General features: G+C 31.2%; 1 protein-coding gene across 1 annotated transcript; it reads left to right on the forward strand.

Moving 5' to 3' along the window:
• Positions 1-8,931: 8,931 nt before the first annotated feature.
• LOC149416867 (gustatory receptor for sugar taste 64f-like) lies at positions 8,932-18,182 on the forward strand. Its single transcript, XM_089641335.1, has 6 exons — positions 8,932-9,003; positions 10,090-10,244; positions 10,945-10,992; positions 16,846-16,999; positions 17,345-17,434; positions 18,051-18,182. The coding sequence occupies exons 1-6, from the start codon at positions 8,932-8,934 to the stop codon at positions 18,180-18,182; spliced, it is 651 nt and encodes a 216-aa protein (XP_089497461.1).
• Positions 18,183-18,683: the final 501 nt, after the last annotated feature.

Raw genomic sequence — 18,683 nt, forward strand, 5'->3', positions numbered from 1 at the left:
ATTAGTCCAAGAAAATTGAGTATTATTTTACCATAGTTATATTGTTATATTAACCTTAAGTTTTTTAACCTTTTGGGAAATTTTATCATTCCAAGCATGTCTTCTAGAATTAGATTAGTCCGGATTCCGGGCCTTAATTTGTGCAATAACCTCCTTTGTTATTATTATGACTATGAGAATGAATTATTGACACAGCATTTATTTATTATCTAAATATTTTCTTTTTATATTCGTTAATTTTATTTTCACCTCGTTCCTGATAGACTCAAAACGGAGAATCGAGAAAATACTTTTTTTAACCTGTTCATTCGTAAGATAAGTGAACGAAAATGTCCTCTAATGTAGAATAATTAGTAATATATAATTAAGAATTATGTGTTATTGTAAAAAAATATGTATTATTATAAAAAAAATTATTTACAATAAAAATGAAAAAATTATCATTGTAAAGAATTATTAATATATAATTAATAATTTGTGTTATTGTTACATGTATTAATATTACATAGCTTCTATTTATGTATTTAGTTAGAAAGTTAAATATTTATATTTCTTTAACTATTAAATATATAAAAAAATATATAAAAAAACGCTGTTTCACTTTTAATTTTTCATCGGCCACAGTGGGCCAGCGCTCAAGGGAGGGCGGTTATAGCATGTTGACGTTGTGATAAACAATCAAATCATATGCTATTGTATTTTAAAATGCGTTTTGTTGATTAATACTTAATAAAAACAATTATTTTGTTAACTATATATACATATATGACTTTATTAATTATTTAAAACTATTAAATGTGTGTAAAATTGTTTATGGTTGATTTTATAAAGGGTTTATATATTTTGAATGGTTGGTGAATGCTAATAATATAATTATGTGTATATTTTAGGACTTTTTATTTAATTTATTACATAATCACAATAAAGTCCCGTTAAACTGCTAGATAGCTGTTTTTCCAAAGGGTTTTTCCACCTTAATTGCTCGAGGACTTAAATTTCAAATTGTTTGGTACTAGCATTATTATCTGTTTTCAATGACTTGTTAAAATTTCGATTTATTTTACTAATTAGTATTGGAAATAACCCATATTATTAGTATATTGTGTTATTCCCTTAATAATTTACACTGTCACTTAATTTTATTTTCCAGGTATTAATTTATATTAATAATGAATGTGATATTTGCCAATGCAGTAGAGATACTTATTGTCTAATTTCTCAAGTAATGGTTTATTGATATTTTTGAAATTATTCAGTACGTAAACGTATAACTAATTACTTAAATAATTTTCAAGTACTATGCATGGAGTGTTTATTGCAATTGTGCAGGAATTTATGGTAATAGAGATGTTTAATTTGGTAATGATAAAATAATTGATAAAATTAAGAGATTTTGCTTTAAATTCTAATCGTTTATTTTAAATTCAAAACTATATGTATATATGATTTTTACGTAGAACGTCGCAAACCGGCGTGCGGCGCTTGGATGACGCGTACATAAACCGATTTTACCAACCATACGTATGTTTTTTCGTAGACCGTAACTTCTACGACGGTTTACGAACGGCGTAGATGACCCATAATTAAGAACAGAGCATGAATGTGCGGTAAAAAAAGTATCTAATAAACTGCTAATTCTAAAGAACATTTTTCATTAAATAACACTAGTGGAATCGTTTGGTAAAGTAGTTAAAAGTTTATGGAAACACAAATACAAATTTAAATATAACCAATAAATTTATACGCGCGTAGCAGACGTACAATTCAAAAGCCTATCTATTTATAAATTTAAAAAATTATACATATAATTTAACATACCTTCAACTTGAAATTCCACTGTAAAACAACACTCACAAATAAAATATTACAACAAATTAGCAACGGTAAACACGGTGACTAATAAGGGCTCTGATAATAGTAATTTATCACTTCCAGCAATCAGATCACTTTCGAAGCCGAAATACTAATAAAATCATTGGCAAACCGGGATTGTATTTATACATGCAGTTAGTTTGGTAATTAGGCAAGACTTAGGTACGTACAATAAAAACCTTTTAATGAGGTCATCAATATTTTATGGCCATGACCTACCGAGGGACCACTGTGCGGCGGTAAGAAAAAAAGGTCATAAATATTCATTGAAAAAAAGGTCCGAAATATTCATTGATAATTTGCCTGACATTTTCACAAGAATTTTTTATTTATTTATTTATTACTCCCGTTAAAGCCATTTACATACGAATAAAAAAATCTTTTCTTTTTTTTTTCAAAGAAAAACAAAAGTTCCCGGATTACTAATAACCTGACAATATTTGAAAATCTCCTACTACCGCCACAGTAAGCGGAAAATGTTACTTTTGTCGTATGGAGGACTGGGCCAGCCGAGAAATCGAACACGCTTGAGTGGGACCCAAACGCGATGTCAACGCAACCACTGACCGTCAATACAGTACATATTTATTATACGCAAATAAACAATCTCAGTTACAAACTATTGTATATCTTTATTGATAAATTAAAGATGTCCACTGACTCGGTATAATTATTTCCCTCCGTAAGTATTCGGGGCAATGAGGAATGCATATGGTAGTTGGTACCATAATTTCTGCACTGAAATAAATCCCGACTTCTAAAATTACGTATTGGAATCCGAAAGCTTAACAATGCAAACAATTCTAGACTACCAAATGCATCATTTAGCATTTCATATGGAAATACTAAGTCAGTGAAAATCCTTCTGTCGGACAATTTAAGCAAATTCGTTTCATGTAAAAGAGTGCTGTAGTTCAACAAAATTGCTGGAATTCCCATTTTACAACTTGGAAAACATAAGAATTGTTTTGTAATATTTCAAAATCATGTTTTGACAAAAAATAAATAAATGTGGACATTTTAAATTTTATATATTTTTTTAATCAATAAATATATATTTTTTTACCAGCAATTTTTTTATACATACAAGTACATATATAATTATACAAAATATAATGCAGTAACAAAAAAATCCCACAAAGGCGAAGCCTGTGCGTGGGCATTATAAGGTATGTATTCAAAAGAGTGGTGGTTACATTATCTATAGTTTAAATGAAAAAAAATATATGAATAAAGAAAAAATATATATATAGTACATATAGTTAGTTTAATATGATTTTACTGGAGTTTTTGCGTATTTAATTTAAAAAAAACAGTTTAAAAGAAGTTAAACTTTTTTTTTAATTTAGATGGTAACATATTATCATATATAGGTATCATATTCGTAGTATAATTTATAGAAAAATTCTCTCACTTCCAGATACTTTTTTACCCAGCTTTGGACATTTAGTTTAGGTTTTGGCACATCTTGATGGAACTCGGCAAGGAATTAAACAATTTTGGGCCAATATAGTTAATGTGTCTTTGGGCTAGCCTAGTTTTGTAGTGAATATGTTGTGTCTCTGGCTAGAACGATTTGGATTTTTACAGAAATTATAAGGACGAGTGTATTTAAATTTAAGATATTGGACACAGTAGATCCGCCTTAGTTCCATAATGTCAGTTTCCTTAAACAATTAATCGGAGGGATATGTCTTGGTCTTCTGGTGCATTATCTTAATGATAGACTTCTGAATAATTTCTAGAGGTTTCACACGGTTATTGTATGTTCCTCCCCAGGCGATTATTCCGTAGGAAATGGATAAAAGTACCAATGCATCATAAACAAGCCTCATGGTTCTTATGTTAACGATATTGCTCATGCGTTTGAATATGTAAATTAGGTGCCTCAGTTTATTGACAGTTTTTTCAGTGTGATAAGTCCATTTGAGTTGACAGTCAATAGTTACACCTAGGTATTTGAAACAATTTCCTAATTTTACATCTTCGCAGTTTGAGCATGTCTCGGAGTTACAATTAACATTATGGAACTTCAGGTTAGGATTATTTTTAGGGGATGCCTTTTGGGAATTATAGAAGGGAATAAAAACGGTTTTCTCATATTTAGACTAAGAAGATTTCTGTCTAGCCAATCTTTGACTATTGCAATATGGCTTTACTTATTGTATCTTCCCATGTTTTACCTTGTACTATTATTGCAGTATCATCGGCAATATCATACATACATCTATTACCTACAATCAAGTGACAGTTGTCTTTTACTCTGCTCCCTAAATTAATTTAAAATATTATGTTATAGTGAACATTTTGCACACAACGACGCCTTTCTGTTTGCTTGGAAATAATTTAACAAATTTGAAAAGTGACGAAGTTGAGTGGATTTAGTAACATTACGTTGCAGAAATCGATTTTGAAGTAAATAGTCATCACAGTGATAATATTGTTGCCAAAATTTACCCACCATGAGTTCTACCTGCAACCAATGTAATAAGGCAGTACAAACGTCTGACTGTATGAGGTGTACAAGTTGTATAAACCAAATGCATCGCACGTGCCTCCAAACCAAGTCGCAGAGAGAAAGAAAGTATATTACCTCCAAATTCTACAATAACTTTGAACGTACATTTGAAACATTGCAGCAAAGATGAGTAGTAGCTGACTCAATATTTATTCACAGAGTTTTAAAAAATAACATCGACTGTACCGAACTTCTGACCCTTATTAATTTTACCATATCTTTGAGACGTACACGACACACAGTTATATTCCACACGCCTATTATAAAACAAATGCAGCATCTAACTCACCAATTAAGCGAGCTCTTCATACTCTAAATAATAGTTGACTAAACTCTAAAATTAACATTTTTTCGGATTCACTACCCAAATTCAAACGTGGCATCATGTCAATAATTTAAAGTGTTCAATGCGCATACATACAGACACACACACATATACACATACACATATACATTACACATACACACCTATATACTACACACGTCACCTGGTAATTAAGGAATAAACATACCACTTAGCAGATATTACAAGGAAACATATCATAGGTACCCAACTTGAAGTATCTTATTCCTGTATATTGTTTCATCTCTGTAAATCATGAACTATTTGTTTATATAACATAAAATAAAAAATAAACAAACATTTTCTAAAAGATATCTAGTAGTAAGATATCAAATTATAAAATAAATAACTAAAATTTTGACAACTCCTAGATATTTCCACATAAAAATCGTTCGTGTAGTGACGTCAAAAATTTCATTAAATAGTTTTAGTTAACAAATAATTTTGTAACAAAACAACGCCATTTAAATATTGACCTTTGAAAGCAACCTGTGAATTGTTTTGATAAACAACTTGTTTTCACGGAATTCCTTTACGTGAAGTGGGATAACTATAAACACTTTTCATGTACTTGCACCCTAATGATAGGTGATAAAGATCAATTTGCATTTTACGTTGCACACAATCTACTGCCCTACAAACACACACAGGCCATGTCCTTGTTGACAAGTTTTACATGAATTTACCATAATCACCTGCGTCAGCTTGAGTACACATTGTCGTACAAATGTTTATTATGACCCTAGCTGAGTTTGCATTAGATGGACTTGGAAAATGTTAGCTTGGTAAAGTTCTATTTAAATTGAAAGAAATTGCAAGTTTTCTTTCACTTGTGTAATTGTTGTCGTTCGGATAGAAACTTTAACAAGTCTTTATTTAAATTAAATACGGACTAAACAAAAAGTAAAAATACATTTTCTCTTGTGCTGTTGTCTTAATATGTAAACAACTAGATAAATGTTCACAATAGAGACCCAACCCGCCACAGCGTGTTCATTTTCATAATATTATAGTGTTAAGTAAAGTCACAAAAATATTGGTACTTTTGAGTAATAATTTATATTTAAATAATAATACTTTTATTGACTGTTGTCAAATTCATTGAAAACAATGTGGCGAAGAGTCGAAATGCAAAATCATATAACCCAAAACAAAGGGCATGGTTTGAGGAAGCCCCGAATGCCCGACGTGAATCGTTTCTCTTATCAGTGGGCAACAGCGAGACCAACAAATCAAATTATCCACAGGTATGAAGTATCATCATTACTATTAATTTAAAAACTAAAATGTTTAATATCTCGTTTATTTTTTACCATAAATACTGGTAAACCATAGAACAAAATGGATATAAATTTCTCAGCGGTACTGCATTTGACATTATGAAATTATGATTTTGTTGTATTTTCAATGAAAAATGCAAATGTCGCTTATACCTTTTACATTACTTTTAAATGTATGTATAAATATCAGTAATTTTTTATTAAAATTGGAGTCGGCAGCCATGGAGCATATTTTTCCAGTCGTAGATTTGCCTGGCGCTAATAAAATAATTCATAAATAATGTAATAATATGAGATATCCAAATGAAATAATTTTACGTCATTGTAAAAACAAGAGAAAACATATTAATTATTAATGCATTTTCCAGATCTCTTCTTGTAGCTGAAAACAAAATGGTCCACTCAAAACAAATAATCGTATTGGACGGTAAGCCATTTTTTAAAAATAAACTACTGAATGAATAGTTAAAACGGAAAGATTTAAATGAAATCCAAAGGTGGAAGGACAAAGGAGATGGTTTATGGCTAAAGAATAGTATAAGGAAAGAAAAAACGTATCCAAATTGGATCTCTGCTGTCGAAACCATAATTGTTAACTATACTTATAACAACGAATTATACCAATATACTTTCCTGGGACAAGTGTCCAATGTGCGGAAAAGCTCTTCCAGTTGACTGAAGACCGCGGGAGACTTGCCAAATCGGAGAAAAGTAAAATTCCTGACTAGAGAAACAAATCTTTTGTTTTACTTCCAGAGATATTTTTGGACCAAACCGCATTGGAACCTGGACGATTTAATGAAGACACATTTCACAGAGCCATTGCCTCCACCCTGTTTTTGGGGCAAGCCTTTGGTCTCATGCCAGTCGTTGGCATTCTCGGAAATGACACATCTGGTTTAAAGTGAGTTTTTTATGTTTTGCAGATTGCTTATTACTTAACCGTATCAGAAAATGTTATTGTTTTATTGTCATATAAACATCCTTTCCATTTTCTGTATTGCTCGATGAATACAAATCTGATTTAAAATATATCTTACATGGTTTTGAAAATAAGTTACCTATATTTGTGATCAAATCATTCTTTCTACATTTAATATGGCTCAATGATTGGGAATCTGATTCAAAATATTATATTATATCGTTTTGATAATGAGCTACCTGTATTTAAGTTCAAATCTTCGTGTGCCTCCACTACTTAATAAGGTCGTGTTATTTTGAAAGCGATTGTCGACTGGTATCAAACTAGCTCTTCACTCAATCAATTTTGTGTTCACAACGATTTGTTTTGATAATATATATATAATTACTATTAGTTTTACCCTTAAAATATACGATAGTATATTATTAAAGTATATGACAGTTGAGAAATGCGATATTCCTTGATTTATACTGAAAATAAAGAGATTTTAAAATCTGTGAAGGTATTTATTTTCAGATTCAAATGGCGTTGTTGGCGTTTCTTCTTCACTTTGGTGGTATTGACAGGAGGAGGCTTGCTGTGCTTCTCCTGCGTGGTGCGCATTTTTATAATGGGACTGGACGTTCATAATTTCGGAAAGTATTAATTATTTTAATAATAACTATAAGAATTCGCAACCCTGCGAGGAGTAGGATTTTATTTTATTTTTAAATATATGTTGGTATCGTTATTGCGGAACGGAATATTGTACTCAATGGGAAATGCGCCGCGGGCGTCATGATAATGCTGTATGAAATATGAAAATGTGGTACACAAAAAATGACAGAATCAATCATGACACGAACAAAGGGAAATATTTTTTCCAATTATGGACGCACTCACTGTACGCAAACTGTTTTGAACAATTTTCGAACAAGAATGGTGGCTATAATTATTTTGCTTTTCGGTTTGAATCAGTGAATAATTTTCCATTAAATCACGGATATACAATCGTTGTGAGTTCTTTATAATTTTAAACGCTGGAATGCACGTACACAAATTAATATTTTTAAAAAACTATTTAAATGAGACCCTAATATAAATAATGTTTTTATAGCAGAGTAAATTACTAGAAAATTTAAGGCTCATACCAAATTCACCAAGATAGTTTTGTTTTCCATTATACCAGTAAAGCTTCGTTAAGAGGTTAAATTTCCATTATTCTCTTCACTCAAATTTCATATATACTCGTATAAACATATTGTGATCTTACAATGTGTCAGTGTGCATTTTAATTCGTCTGTTTAGGAATGCTGGTTTTCTACGGGAGTACGTTTCTAATCCAGGTAATGTTTCTTCGGCTGGCCCCCTCCTGGCCACGTCTCAGCCATGCTATATCTAGAGAAGAGTTGAGGAGACCGCCAAGAGAACCGCGGGGAAGAACCCTCAGAACCAAATTCAAATTACTAAGCTCCTTCTTGCTCTCCGTGGCATTTGGTTGGTATTTTAAATAATATTTAAATTGATACAACTACATTGAAATAATTGTCTATGGTTCTAAGTACTTGGATTTTTTTCAGTGGAACATCTACTCAGTATCTGTTCTGGAGTGATCTTGGTTTATGGCTGCGAGAAGGAAAAATCTATAAGTGAAGGTTTCTACGTCATGGCATATCCTCAAATATTTTTTTACACACCGTATAAGCTTTGGAAAGCTGTTTTTTTGCAGGTACCTTCTCAAAATCATTTTGTTTTTATCATCCTGAAATATTAAAGAACGTTTTACACGTTCTAGTTATTTTGGGCAGCTGATTCAATACAATCAAGAATAGGTAACTAAAGTTTGTCGTAAAACCTTTAAGTATTTCTCAAAATTGAACAGAGATTTGTAAATATTTTTTATCGTAACGACCAGAAATAATATTGTTGGAATTATTTTGGAAAGTTAATTTATACTTTTTTTCAGTACTTGAATTTTGCTGCGACTTTCTATTGGAATTTCATGGATTTATTCATTATGTTGATAAGTATTGGATTATCACACGGCTTTGATAAACTAAACGAGTGCTTGGACGCAACCATTGGAAAGGTTTGGAACTTCATGGATTTATTAATTATTATTTTTAATTTATTCATTCATTATTTAATTTGATTTATTCATTCATTATTTAATTTGATTTATTCATTATTTAACATTATTCTGTAATACATGCACGACCAACTATCAGACACACTCACTGACCAATAGGATGCATGATCTGGGCAACAAGTATGGGGGTGCTATTGATATATTTACCGACTCCATTTATAGAATCAAGCGTAATCTATACCAACACTTTGTCGAATCCTAAAAATTAGAGTAGCGTTGGTAAATTAGTTTTAATGATTTGTCTTATATGTAGTGTTGTTGTAATTTCTTTTTTACTTTATGTTACTCTTACGTTTTACTAATAATGCTTCATATTTAGTTTTTTTTATTATTTCTTTATATTTTCTCATTATACTTGTAATCACAATTTTACAATTGTGTATTTTGTACCTTCTTTACAATGGATTACATCTATTTACTGTCAGTATCTCCTGTATAATACAGATATCCTCCTATGTACACTGCATCATGTATCACTTCTATGTAAAAGCCTTTTTAGGCGTATATAAATATACTTAAATAAATAAAAATAAATGTTGATAAGTAAAGGATTATCACACGGCTTTGACAAACTAAACGAGTGCTTGGATTCAACCATTGGAAAGGTTTGGTTAAAACTACTATTTTTAACCGACTTCTTTTCCAGATATACCAATTCATTATAATACCAACCCAAAAAGGCCAGTTATTTAATATAATTTGAACAATTCATCAAATTTCAAAGTTAATTTTAAAGGTATGTGAAAGATCTATTCGAGTTCTGCTATCATTTCAGTTGTGTGAAACAACTGACCAACAGTGTATAGTATAGTATAATAACAGAACTTGAATTACCTTTAGAGAACTTAAAAATCAACTTTCAAATTTAGTTCATTGTTCAAATTCTGTAAAACAACTGGCCCTAAGAACGATTCCATACCAATTTTTGTTTTGATCAGATTAATGTAAACGCTTTTGAACGGTAATCAAAATTATTTATGAATTTACGTGTCTGACCTCTTGGTTTTCTCTGAAATTTGGTTACAGGATTTACCAGAACAATTTTGGAGAGGGACAAGAAGTGAATACGCGCACTTGGCGCAGCTGGTCAGGAAAATGGATGAAGCCATCAACGAAATAGTTTTGCTCTCCTTTTGCAACAACCTTTACATCATCTGCCTTCAGCTTTTCAATTCTTTAGAGTAAGTTTCAGTCAGCACAGAAATTATGGAATCATTGACAATGTGATTTAAAGAGTGTTTTCCATGTTTCTGTTAAATTATCCATTTTTGTTAATTTATCAATGACCATCAGTTAAATTCTTTTTTTTATGCAAACTAATTTTTTTTGTATTATTTCACCCGCCATGGAAAAAATATCAAAAATATGGATATTTTATGGCGGGTGAAGTTTACAGTTTGAATTTATTAATATGACAGATAATAATAATTATTAAATTGTACCATTCAGTTTGATTTATAAATATTTTATGTCATAATTAAATTAAGTATGGATTGTCAGACATGGATTATAAAGGGTGTTGAAGTGGTTTAATAAATTTTATATAGAATTCTTTAGCGATAAATTGTAATTCAAACATGATTAACGCTAAACTATTTTTATGGAATAATCAAACGTGATTTTGTCTTTATTCATATAGACGTGGAGTGATAACATCATGTTAATAATATAATAACTACAGTAATAGTCGTCTAGCTGCAAATCGTTATTATAAGCAATGTATTTTCACCTTGATTATATATAAACTGTTGATATTAATTGAGTAATAATATTATTGAATAAGTAAAAGAGAAAAAAATGGAGTTGAAAAATTCATTGAATATTATGTCTCACGTTACATCATTAATATCAAAACATTTATCTAATTTATAATTTTTTCAGTTCCGTCCACGACGAAGATGAAGTTCCTTGTGGTAAAATTGTGGATGGGTGAGAAAATCTTTAAAAATTTAGAATTTTTTTTATAATTTTAAATTATGGTTCAAAACTGCCGTCTAATTTATTTTACTAATCCTCAGTTAGCCTGCACACATCCTCGGGTATGCTAATATTGACAAACACAACATATCTTTAAACATTTTGAATTTAAACAAAAACATAACATCAATATTTGAGTTGGACATACTTTTTTAATTCGTTTTTAAAATAAATCATATTTTTAATCTCAATAATTTCATTAGGGAATTTGTTATAGAGTTGAACGGCCTGGTACATCAGAGATTTCTTGGTGCTATATTTCTTCCTTGCGGGCAATCTAATTTGCTTTGCATTTCTCGTCTCATGTCCGTGTATCTCTTGATTTCAATTTATTTTTCCTTTCATTTCCTTAGACAAAATCCCTATATTTATCTTATGTATAAAAATTAATACATTCAAGTTTATAGTTTGCTTCTCTGTACTAAAATGTAGCTCCTTTAGCATGCCTCTTATCGGTGTGTATCAGTATTATTCTTATTGCTTTTTTTAATTGTATAATCTGAATCTTTTGAGAAGTTCAACTTTGAGAGCCTTGAAACCCAGATATTTAATTTATTCTATTTTTTATGATTTCTTCAGCAATATAAGCATTTGGGTCCACGTTTAGTTAAAATATATTTAGTTTGAGCCATGTTGACACAGTAACCAAGTAACTATTTATATTTTTTAATGCTTTCTTATACTTATCGTCCGCAATATAAATCAGTACATCATCTGTAAACAGTCTTATTTTGTAATTTTTTAGCATTTTTACTATATCATTTTTTTTTTTTTTTTTTTATTAATATCAATAGCAAAATTTGTACATTATGTAGGTTTAAAGTATAATATAAGTATATTTTTTGTATTTTTTTCACAGTCCTCCTCACTAGGGTTTCCTGTTCTGAGGCGGCCTGTAGTTTTTCTTAAATTTTTGTATTTAGTTTTGAATTGTCTTTACATTGTCTTCATAATGTTTGTAAGTTGATTGTTACTTTGATCTCTAAGCCATGTTTTGACTTTTGTTTTAAATATACTCATTTCGTTTATTTTTTTGGTTTCATTTGGTAGAGCATTGAACAATTTTATAGCATGGAATTTATTATTTCTCTGTCCAAAGGATGTGTTTAAACTGGGAGTAATCAGGATATTTTCGCTTTTTGCCCTGGTTGTGTATTTATGTTGGGCAGTGGAGTATTCGGATATGTTTTTTTTCAGTTTAAATAAAATATTTTTTGAATATAGTTTCTGTACATTGTAAACATTGAAGTTTTTGAATATTTCTTCTGTCGGAGTTCTAAGCGGAACTTTCAGTATAGTCTTTAATACTCCTTTTTGTGCTATATTGAGCCGCTCTGTGTGAGTGCTCAAGGCAGACCCCCATCCAGTTATTCCGTACTCTATTTGTGATTGACACAAAGCATAGTATACTTTTTTAATATCGTTTATATTGAGGATATTGCGAATGTTTCTAAAGAAGTATATGTACCTGGTTAGTTTTTTTGTAATTACATCTATATGTGAGTTCCAACGGAGATTATCATCAATTTCAATTCCAAGATATTTGATGCTTTTGGAGTGTGCTATAGTGGGACAGAGGCATGATAAGCCTTGATTTTTTTGATAAATTCCTTGGCATGAATGTAATTTGAGATTAAGGTCCTCTGACGGCTGCCCTCTGGCTGTTTTAGAAAATGTCAGATATTTTGTTTTATTGACATTAAGCGTCAGGGAGTTTCTTTTAAGCCAGTTTTGCAGGAGACCAAGTCCGTGTTCAGCTTCTTTGTAGGTATTTATCCAATCTTTTTCTTTAAATAAAATTACTGTGTCATCAGCAAAACTAATGATTTTTCCTCTTGTTTCTAGGTTACAGATATCATTAATGTATATTAAAAATAATATCGGACCTAGTACGCTTCCTTGTGGTACTCCATGGTTGATTAGGAGAGGTTTGCTTTTTCTCTTGTTAATTTGGACGCTCTGTGTACGCTCCGTCATATAGCTTTTTAGTAAGTTTAGTGTTGTACATGACATACCAATTTTTGAAAGTTTTGAAAAAAGTATTTTGTGATCTATTGTGTCAAAAGCCTTTTGTAAGTCTATGAAGATTGCCAAAGTTTTTTCTCCACTGTCTAAACTTTTAGTGATCATATCGGTAATTTTTTCTATGGCGTCACTAGTACTTAAGTTCTCCCTAAATCCATACTGAGTTTTTGATAATTTTTTATTGTCTTCTAAGTAGGATAAGAGTTGTTTTTTTAGTATTCTTTCCAATATTTTTGAAAATGCATTTAGTAGGCTTATTGGTCGGTAATTGTTTATGTCATTTTTACATCCTTGTTTAAATATTGGTATAACAATCGCTTTTTTGAGGGCTGTAGGGAATATGCTATTCGTTATAGACATGTTGACTAAGTATGTAAGTGGTTCGATAAGTTCTTTACAGAGATATTTTATTGCGTTGGTTGAGATTGTGTCCTCCCCCGAAGAAATATTTGATTTTAAAGAAGAAATTGTGTTTTTGATATCGTCAGCTGTAATTTGTTTAAAATTGAGCTGATTTCCTTGCTCAGGTGGTTCGTTTATTTGTACATCTTCGTTACATTTTGTAACTTGCTTTGCTAGATTTGATCCTATATTTATGAAAAAATTATTGACGTATTCAAGTATTTGGTCAGGATTATCAGCGTATGTCCTGGGAACATTGTTTATATTCAGCACGTCAATTGATGTAACGTTGGCAGATTTAGAACTGGTTATTTCATTTATTATTTGCCACATTTTCCTGGGATTTTGTTTACAATCTACAATTTTTTTCTTATAGTAGGTTTCTTTTGTATACATAATAACTTTTTTGCAAATGTTTCTGTATCTTTTGTAGTATCTTAACATGTGTATATCGTATGGAATTTTTTTATGTTTCTTGTGTAACTCGTCTCTTTTTCTTATGCAGTTTATAACATTCTGTGTAATCCATGGTTTAATATGTACATTTTTGTGTGAGATTTTCTTAGTGATTTTTGTGGTATTAGATAGTATATTATTCTGAAGAAGTTCTATGAAATAATTCCATGCATCATTTGTATTGTTCATACTTTGCAGTTTTTTCCAATCGGTACATTGTAGATTATGTTTAATGATATTCCAGTTGATTTCTGTTTTTTCTGTTGTTAATGGTTTTTTCTTCATTTTATTTGACTTGTTTATTTTTATTGAAAGCATTGTTGTATAATGATCGGTTATAGTTGAATTAAATACAACAGTTTGAGTAATGTCTTTTGTTTTACTCATTATATGGTCTATGCAACTTTCACTGTTGTCCACTTTTCGAGTAGAAACATTTATTAAGCTTTCCAGTCCATGGGATGCTAGCATCTGCAGATATTGAATTCGCTTAGGGTGTCCATTTTCTAAAATATTTATATTTACATCTCCAATAATAAATATGTTTTTCGTTTCTTTAAGAAGGCAGAGTTCCTCGTCTACGGATTTAAGGAATGGGTCGATGTTTCTTGTTGAGGGCGATCGATAGATTGCTAATATAGCTTTTTCTTTACTGATTTTAATTTTTAAACAATTGGCATTTGTGATAATAATTTCTTCAACTTCGGCTTTTATTTCATTTTTAATGTATATAATTACACCATCGTTTTGTTTTTTGTTATTCAAACTTGAGTAGGTTGTATATCCAGCAATTTCCAATTTCATGTATTTATGATTTATCCAACATTCAGTAAGTATTATTATTTGAAAATTAACTTTTAAATATTTCAATAAAATTTGCAATTCATCAAAATTTTTTCTTATGCTTCTTATGTTTTTGTGTAGTATATTGAAAGAGTTGTTATTTAAATTCGATAGATCATTTGGTTCCGAGGTTAATATAATGTCAGCCATTTTTATATTTTTTTTCGTAATCGTTTTTGTGCCCTTTTGTTATACAATATTTTTTATATCATCTACATGTTTTATATAAATTATTTTTTCGGTTGGCATTCTTCGCGTCATTATTTTTCCATCTTTGAACCAAACGTAGGAGTACATTTTTTCATTGGCAGATTTTTTCGTTTTCCAGAGCAGTTCCCTTTGATATGGGCTCAATTCCTCTGCAATATAGATTGGTTCGGTGGAGATATCTTTTATAGCTGCATAATTAATATTTTTCCTTTTAGAAAGAAGATTGTCTCTTGTCTTTTTTTCCGCAAATTCCACTAGCAGTTTCGGTGGCGCATTGTTCCTTCTATCATGTGTCCTTTTTATATCAATTATATCATTGTGCTGGATTTCCATTCCTGCCGCCGCCGCAACTCTTTTTACTATCTCCATCTGCTGCTCTCCATTTTTTTGGGGAATGCCCGCTATTTCTAAGAAATTAGACCGAGATTTGTATTCGAGGTCTGAAATTTTTATTTCAAGTTGTTTAATAATGATATTCTTTTCCTGGTGTTCCTTTTTTATGTTTTCAAAATCATTTTCAATTTTTTTATTTTGTATAATTGTTATTTCTAGTTTTTTTATTAGTTCATCGTACTGACTACTCATAAAATCAATGCTTTTTTGAGTGTCCTGGGTTTGTTTTTCAATTTTTGATATAATTTCTTTTTTCATGGATTCAAATTTTTTTTCAATAATCTGTATAATTTTATCAATGTTAAATTTTTCTTCGGTTTCCGTTATAACTCCCTTTCCTCTTGTATTTGCCATTTTCTATTTCTTTTTTTTTTTTTTTTTTGGTTTATTAATTATATTTTTATTAATGTTGGAACAAAAATGCCCCTAAGTATATATTAATTTATGTAAATTGTCTATGGCGAAATAGTTTTGTATTGTCTATGGTTATTGTATGTTTTCACCAAAGTTGATTTTGGGTTACAATGACAATACTCTTTTTGCACTTCAATTTACAAATGATTAATTTCACTGCCACCGTCACAAATACTGCCACTTTGTCTAGCGTATCACTATATATTGTTTTTTTAAGCGGGTTATGTTATTAGGTTGTTTTATTGACACTATATTGATATTATTTACGGTGCTGTCAAAAACGGCTATTGAGTCAAATCATAGACAAGACTATGATATTTATGTAGAATGTATACAATATTGGGCCCAATACCAATCCTTGCGGCACCCCTCATTTTGACAAAATGCGGTACCCCTATTATGACGGTTATGAAAAAATCATGCAACCCAAAAAGAGGCCATTGAGGTTTTGAAGGTTTGAACAAACCTATCTGGCCGTGATATTTTTGAGTTATTAATTTTCCACTACGAAAATAAAGCATATTTATAAAAAAATCTATTAATGTGGGTTGATAGATCTCTATGAGTGGAATCAAATAAGTGATGTTACGACGTGCCTCCCGGATTGCGTGGTTTTATCGTAACACAGCAGAAAAGAGAACGGACCTAACCCACGGTTTAAATCTTTCCAGAAAGAGGTAGATGTACATATAATGCAATATTAGAAACGAAAAGGCAACTCTCTCAAAAATTGCTCATTAGTAGAAGTCGTCAGCAAGACCTATGGCTTATGGCTACAATTCATGATCAGATCTAGAGTCTTCAAACCCTATATAATTTTCTCATTTCTTCCTCAAACTCTTGCTAACCAAAGTTCTTCAATAGTGATGATACAGTAGTCCTATTAACTCCCCACTCGGGGGTATTGTATTGTGATAGCATAAGAGTGATATTATTTACTTCGTGTTATCTTTCACCTTTCCGATGGACTGGTTTCTGTTCGTGCCCTTATCAGGCTCCCGGGTCCCTCGGACTTTGGGGACTTGTAGTGTGATAGCATAAAAATGTTTTTTTTTGTTCCAGTGGGATCACAACGGGTATTTACTTCGTATTCTCTTTCACCTTCCTGATGGTCAGATTTCTGTTCGTGTCCTTATCAGCTTCTCGGGTCCACACCTCTGCTAGAAGACCCCTCATGGCATTGTACTCTGTCAGCTCTGAATCCTTCTGCATCGAGGTTGCGTTACTTTACTTTTCCCTGTGTTCATTTATAAAAAAGATGTCAATTTGAAAGTGTTATAAAAATACTTTCATAGAAACGAACTACTGTGACGTCCTCTTATTACGCTGACATTAATGACCGCTGCGTGAACTTAACACATCATTTCATTTTTTCTGTTTTTTTAATGCCTGCGATACAAAAATATTTTATAATTTAGAATATCCCCATACGTATACGTAGTACCTGCATGCTTTACTCGTTATTGAGTTATTTCGTACATTTTTAGAAGTATTTTTACTGTTGTTGACCATTCTGATTTACTTATTACTGCATTATTAGATTTCGTTTATAAAATTACAGGTGCAACGATTTTTGGACCAGGTGACCACGGATACAGTTGCACTAACGGGCCTCAATTTCTTCTACATAACACGCGGACTTATATTAACGGTTTGTATTTCTTCAACATCATACGCGGACTTATATTAACGGTTTCTATTTCTCCTACATCACACGCGGACTTATATTAACGGTTTCTATTTCTGCTACATCACACGCGGACTTATATTAACGGTTTCTATTTCTCCTACATCACACGCGGACTTATATTAACGGTTTCTATTTCTCCTACATCACACGCGGACTTATATTAACGGTTTGTATTTCTCCTACATCACACGCGGACTTATATTAACGGTTTCTATTTCTCCTACATCACACGCGGACTTATATTCACGGTTTCTATTTCTCCTACATCACACGCGGACTTATATTAACGGTTTGTATTTATATTTTTGAAATTATTCATCTGTCCTTGCTATCCTATTCCACCCCGGTCAGTCTCGGTCACCCTATACGGCGATGCTTCAAAAGTTAATCGGTAGACCGTTTATTCGAGGACCTTATTTGTTATTATTTTTTCCATGATTTTAATACTTATGTATTTTAGAGCGAATCATCTTCACCTCCCTGCGTCATTGAGTTTCAGTCAATCGTCCATTTAACAACTTACATACAATATTGCTATAATTTTATAGAAAATAACAATAATATTTTTATATTTTAGATTGCTGGAACAGTGATAACCTACGAGCTTGTTCTGGTGCAATTCAACGAGCCCGAATCACCCGTGTCTGCCAGTATCACCATCAATGATACTTGTGGAATACCCATCACAGCAACTATCCCTAAATCATAAAATATTTTTGACTAGCTGAAGTCCCCGGCGTTTCCTGTCTTTATAGCTCCATAGCTCTACATCAGATTTAGACAGCATTTATCCTTTTATTTTGAACGTCAATTGTGCAAAATTTTATCAAAAAGTGTGAAAATTCAGCTTTAACGGGTGAGAAAAAGGGATGGGGTGGTTTTTCGAAATCTCATGTAGACAGTTCTGTTATCTTCCTCTTGTTTTCAACGAAACATGTGGACTTCTCATCACTACGACTAGCCCTACACACCCCGTATCAATGACACCTGTGGAATACCAACAACGGAGATGGGGCAAATACAAGGCAGTGAGGCACGGAAAGATGAAATTACACCGAATGCAGTAGAAATAAGATTCCTGACCGTTGGGAATTAAGCATGGTTAAGCCGTTTTACTAATGAGGATATCCGAAAAGAATGCAAGTTCGGTGTAAGAAAAATAAATAATAACAAGGTTGAGAAGGAAGTACGAAGAGATTAAAATATGATG

Source organism: Hesperophylax consimilis, chromosome 16, assembly GCF_061612785.1.
Source record: "Hesperophylax consimilis isolate HC1 chromosome 16, BYU_Hcon_1.0, whole genome shotgun sequence".
Lineage (NCBI taxonomy): Eukaryota > Metazoa > Arthropoda > Insecta > Trichoptera > Limnephilidae > Hesperophylax > Hesperophylax consimilis.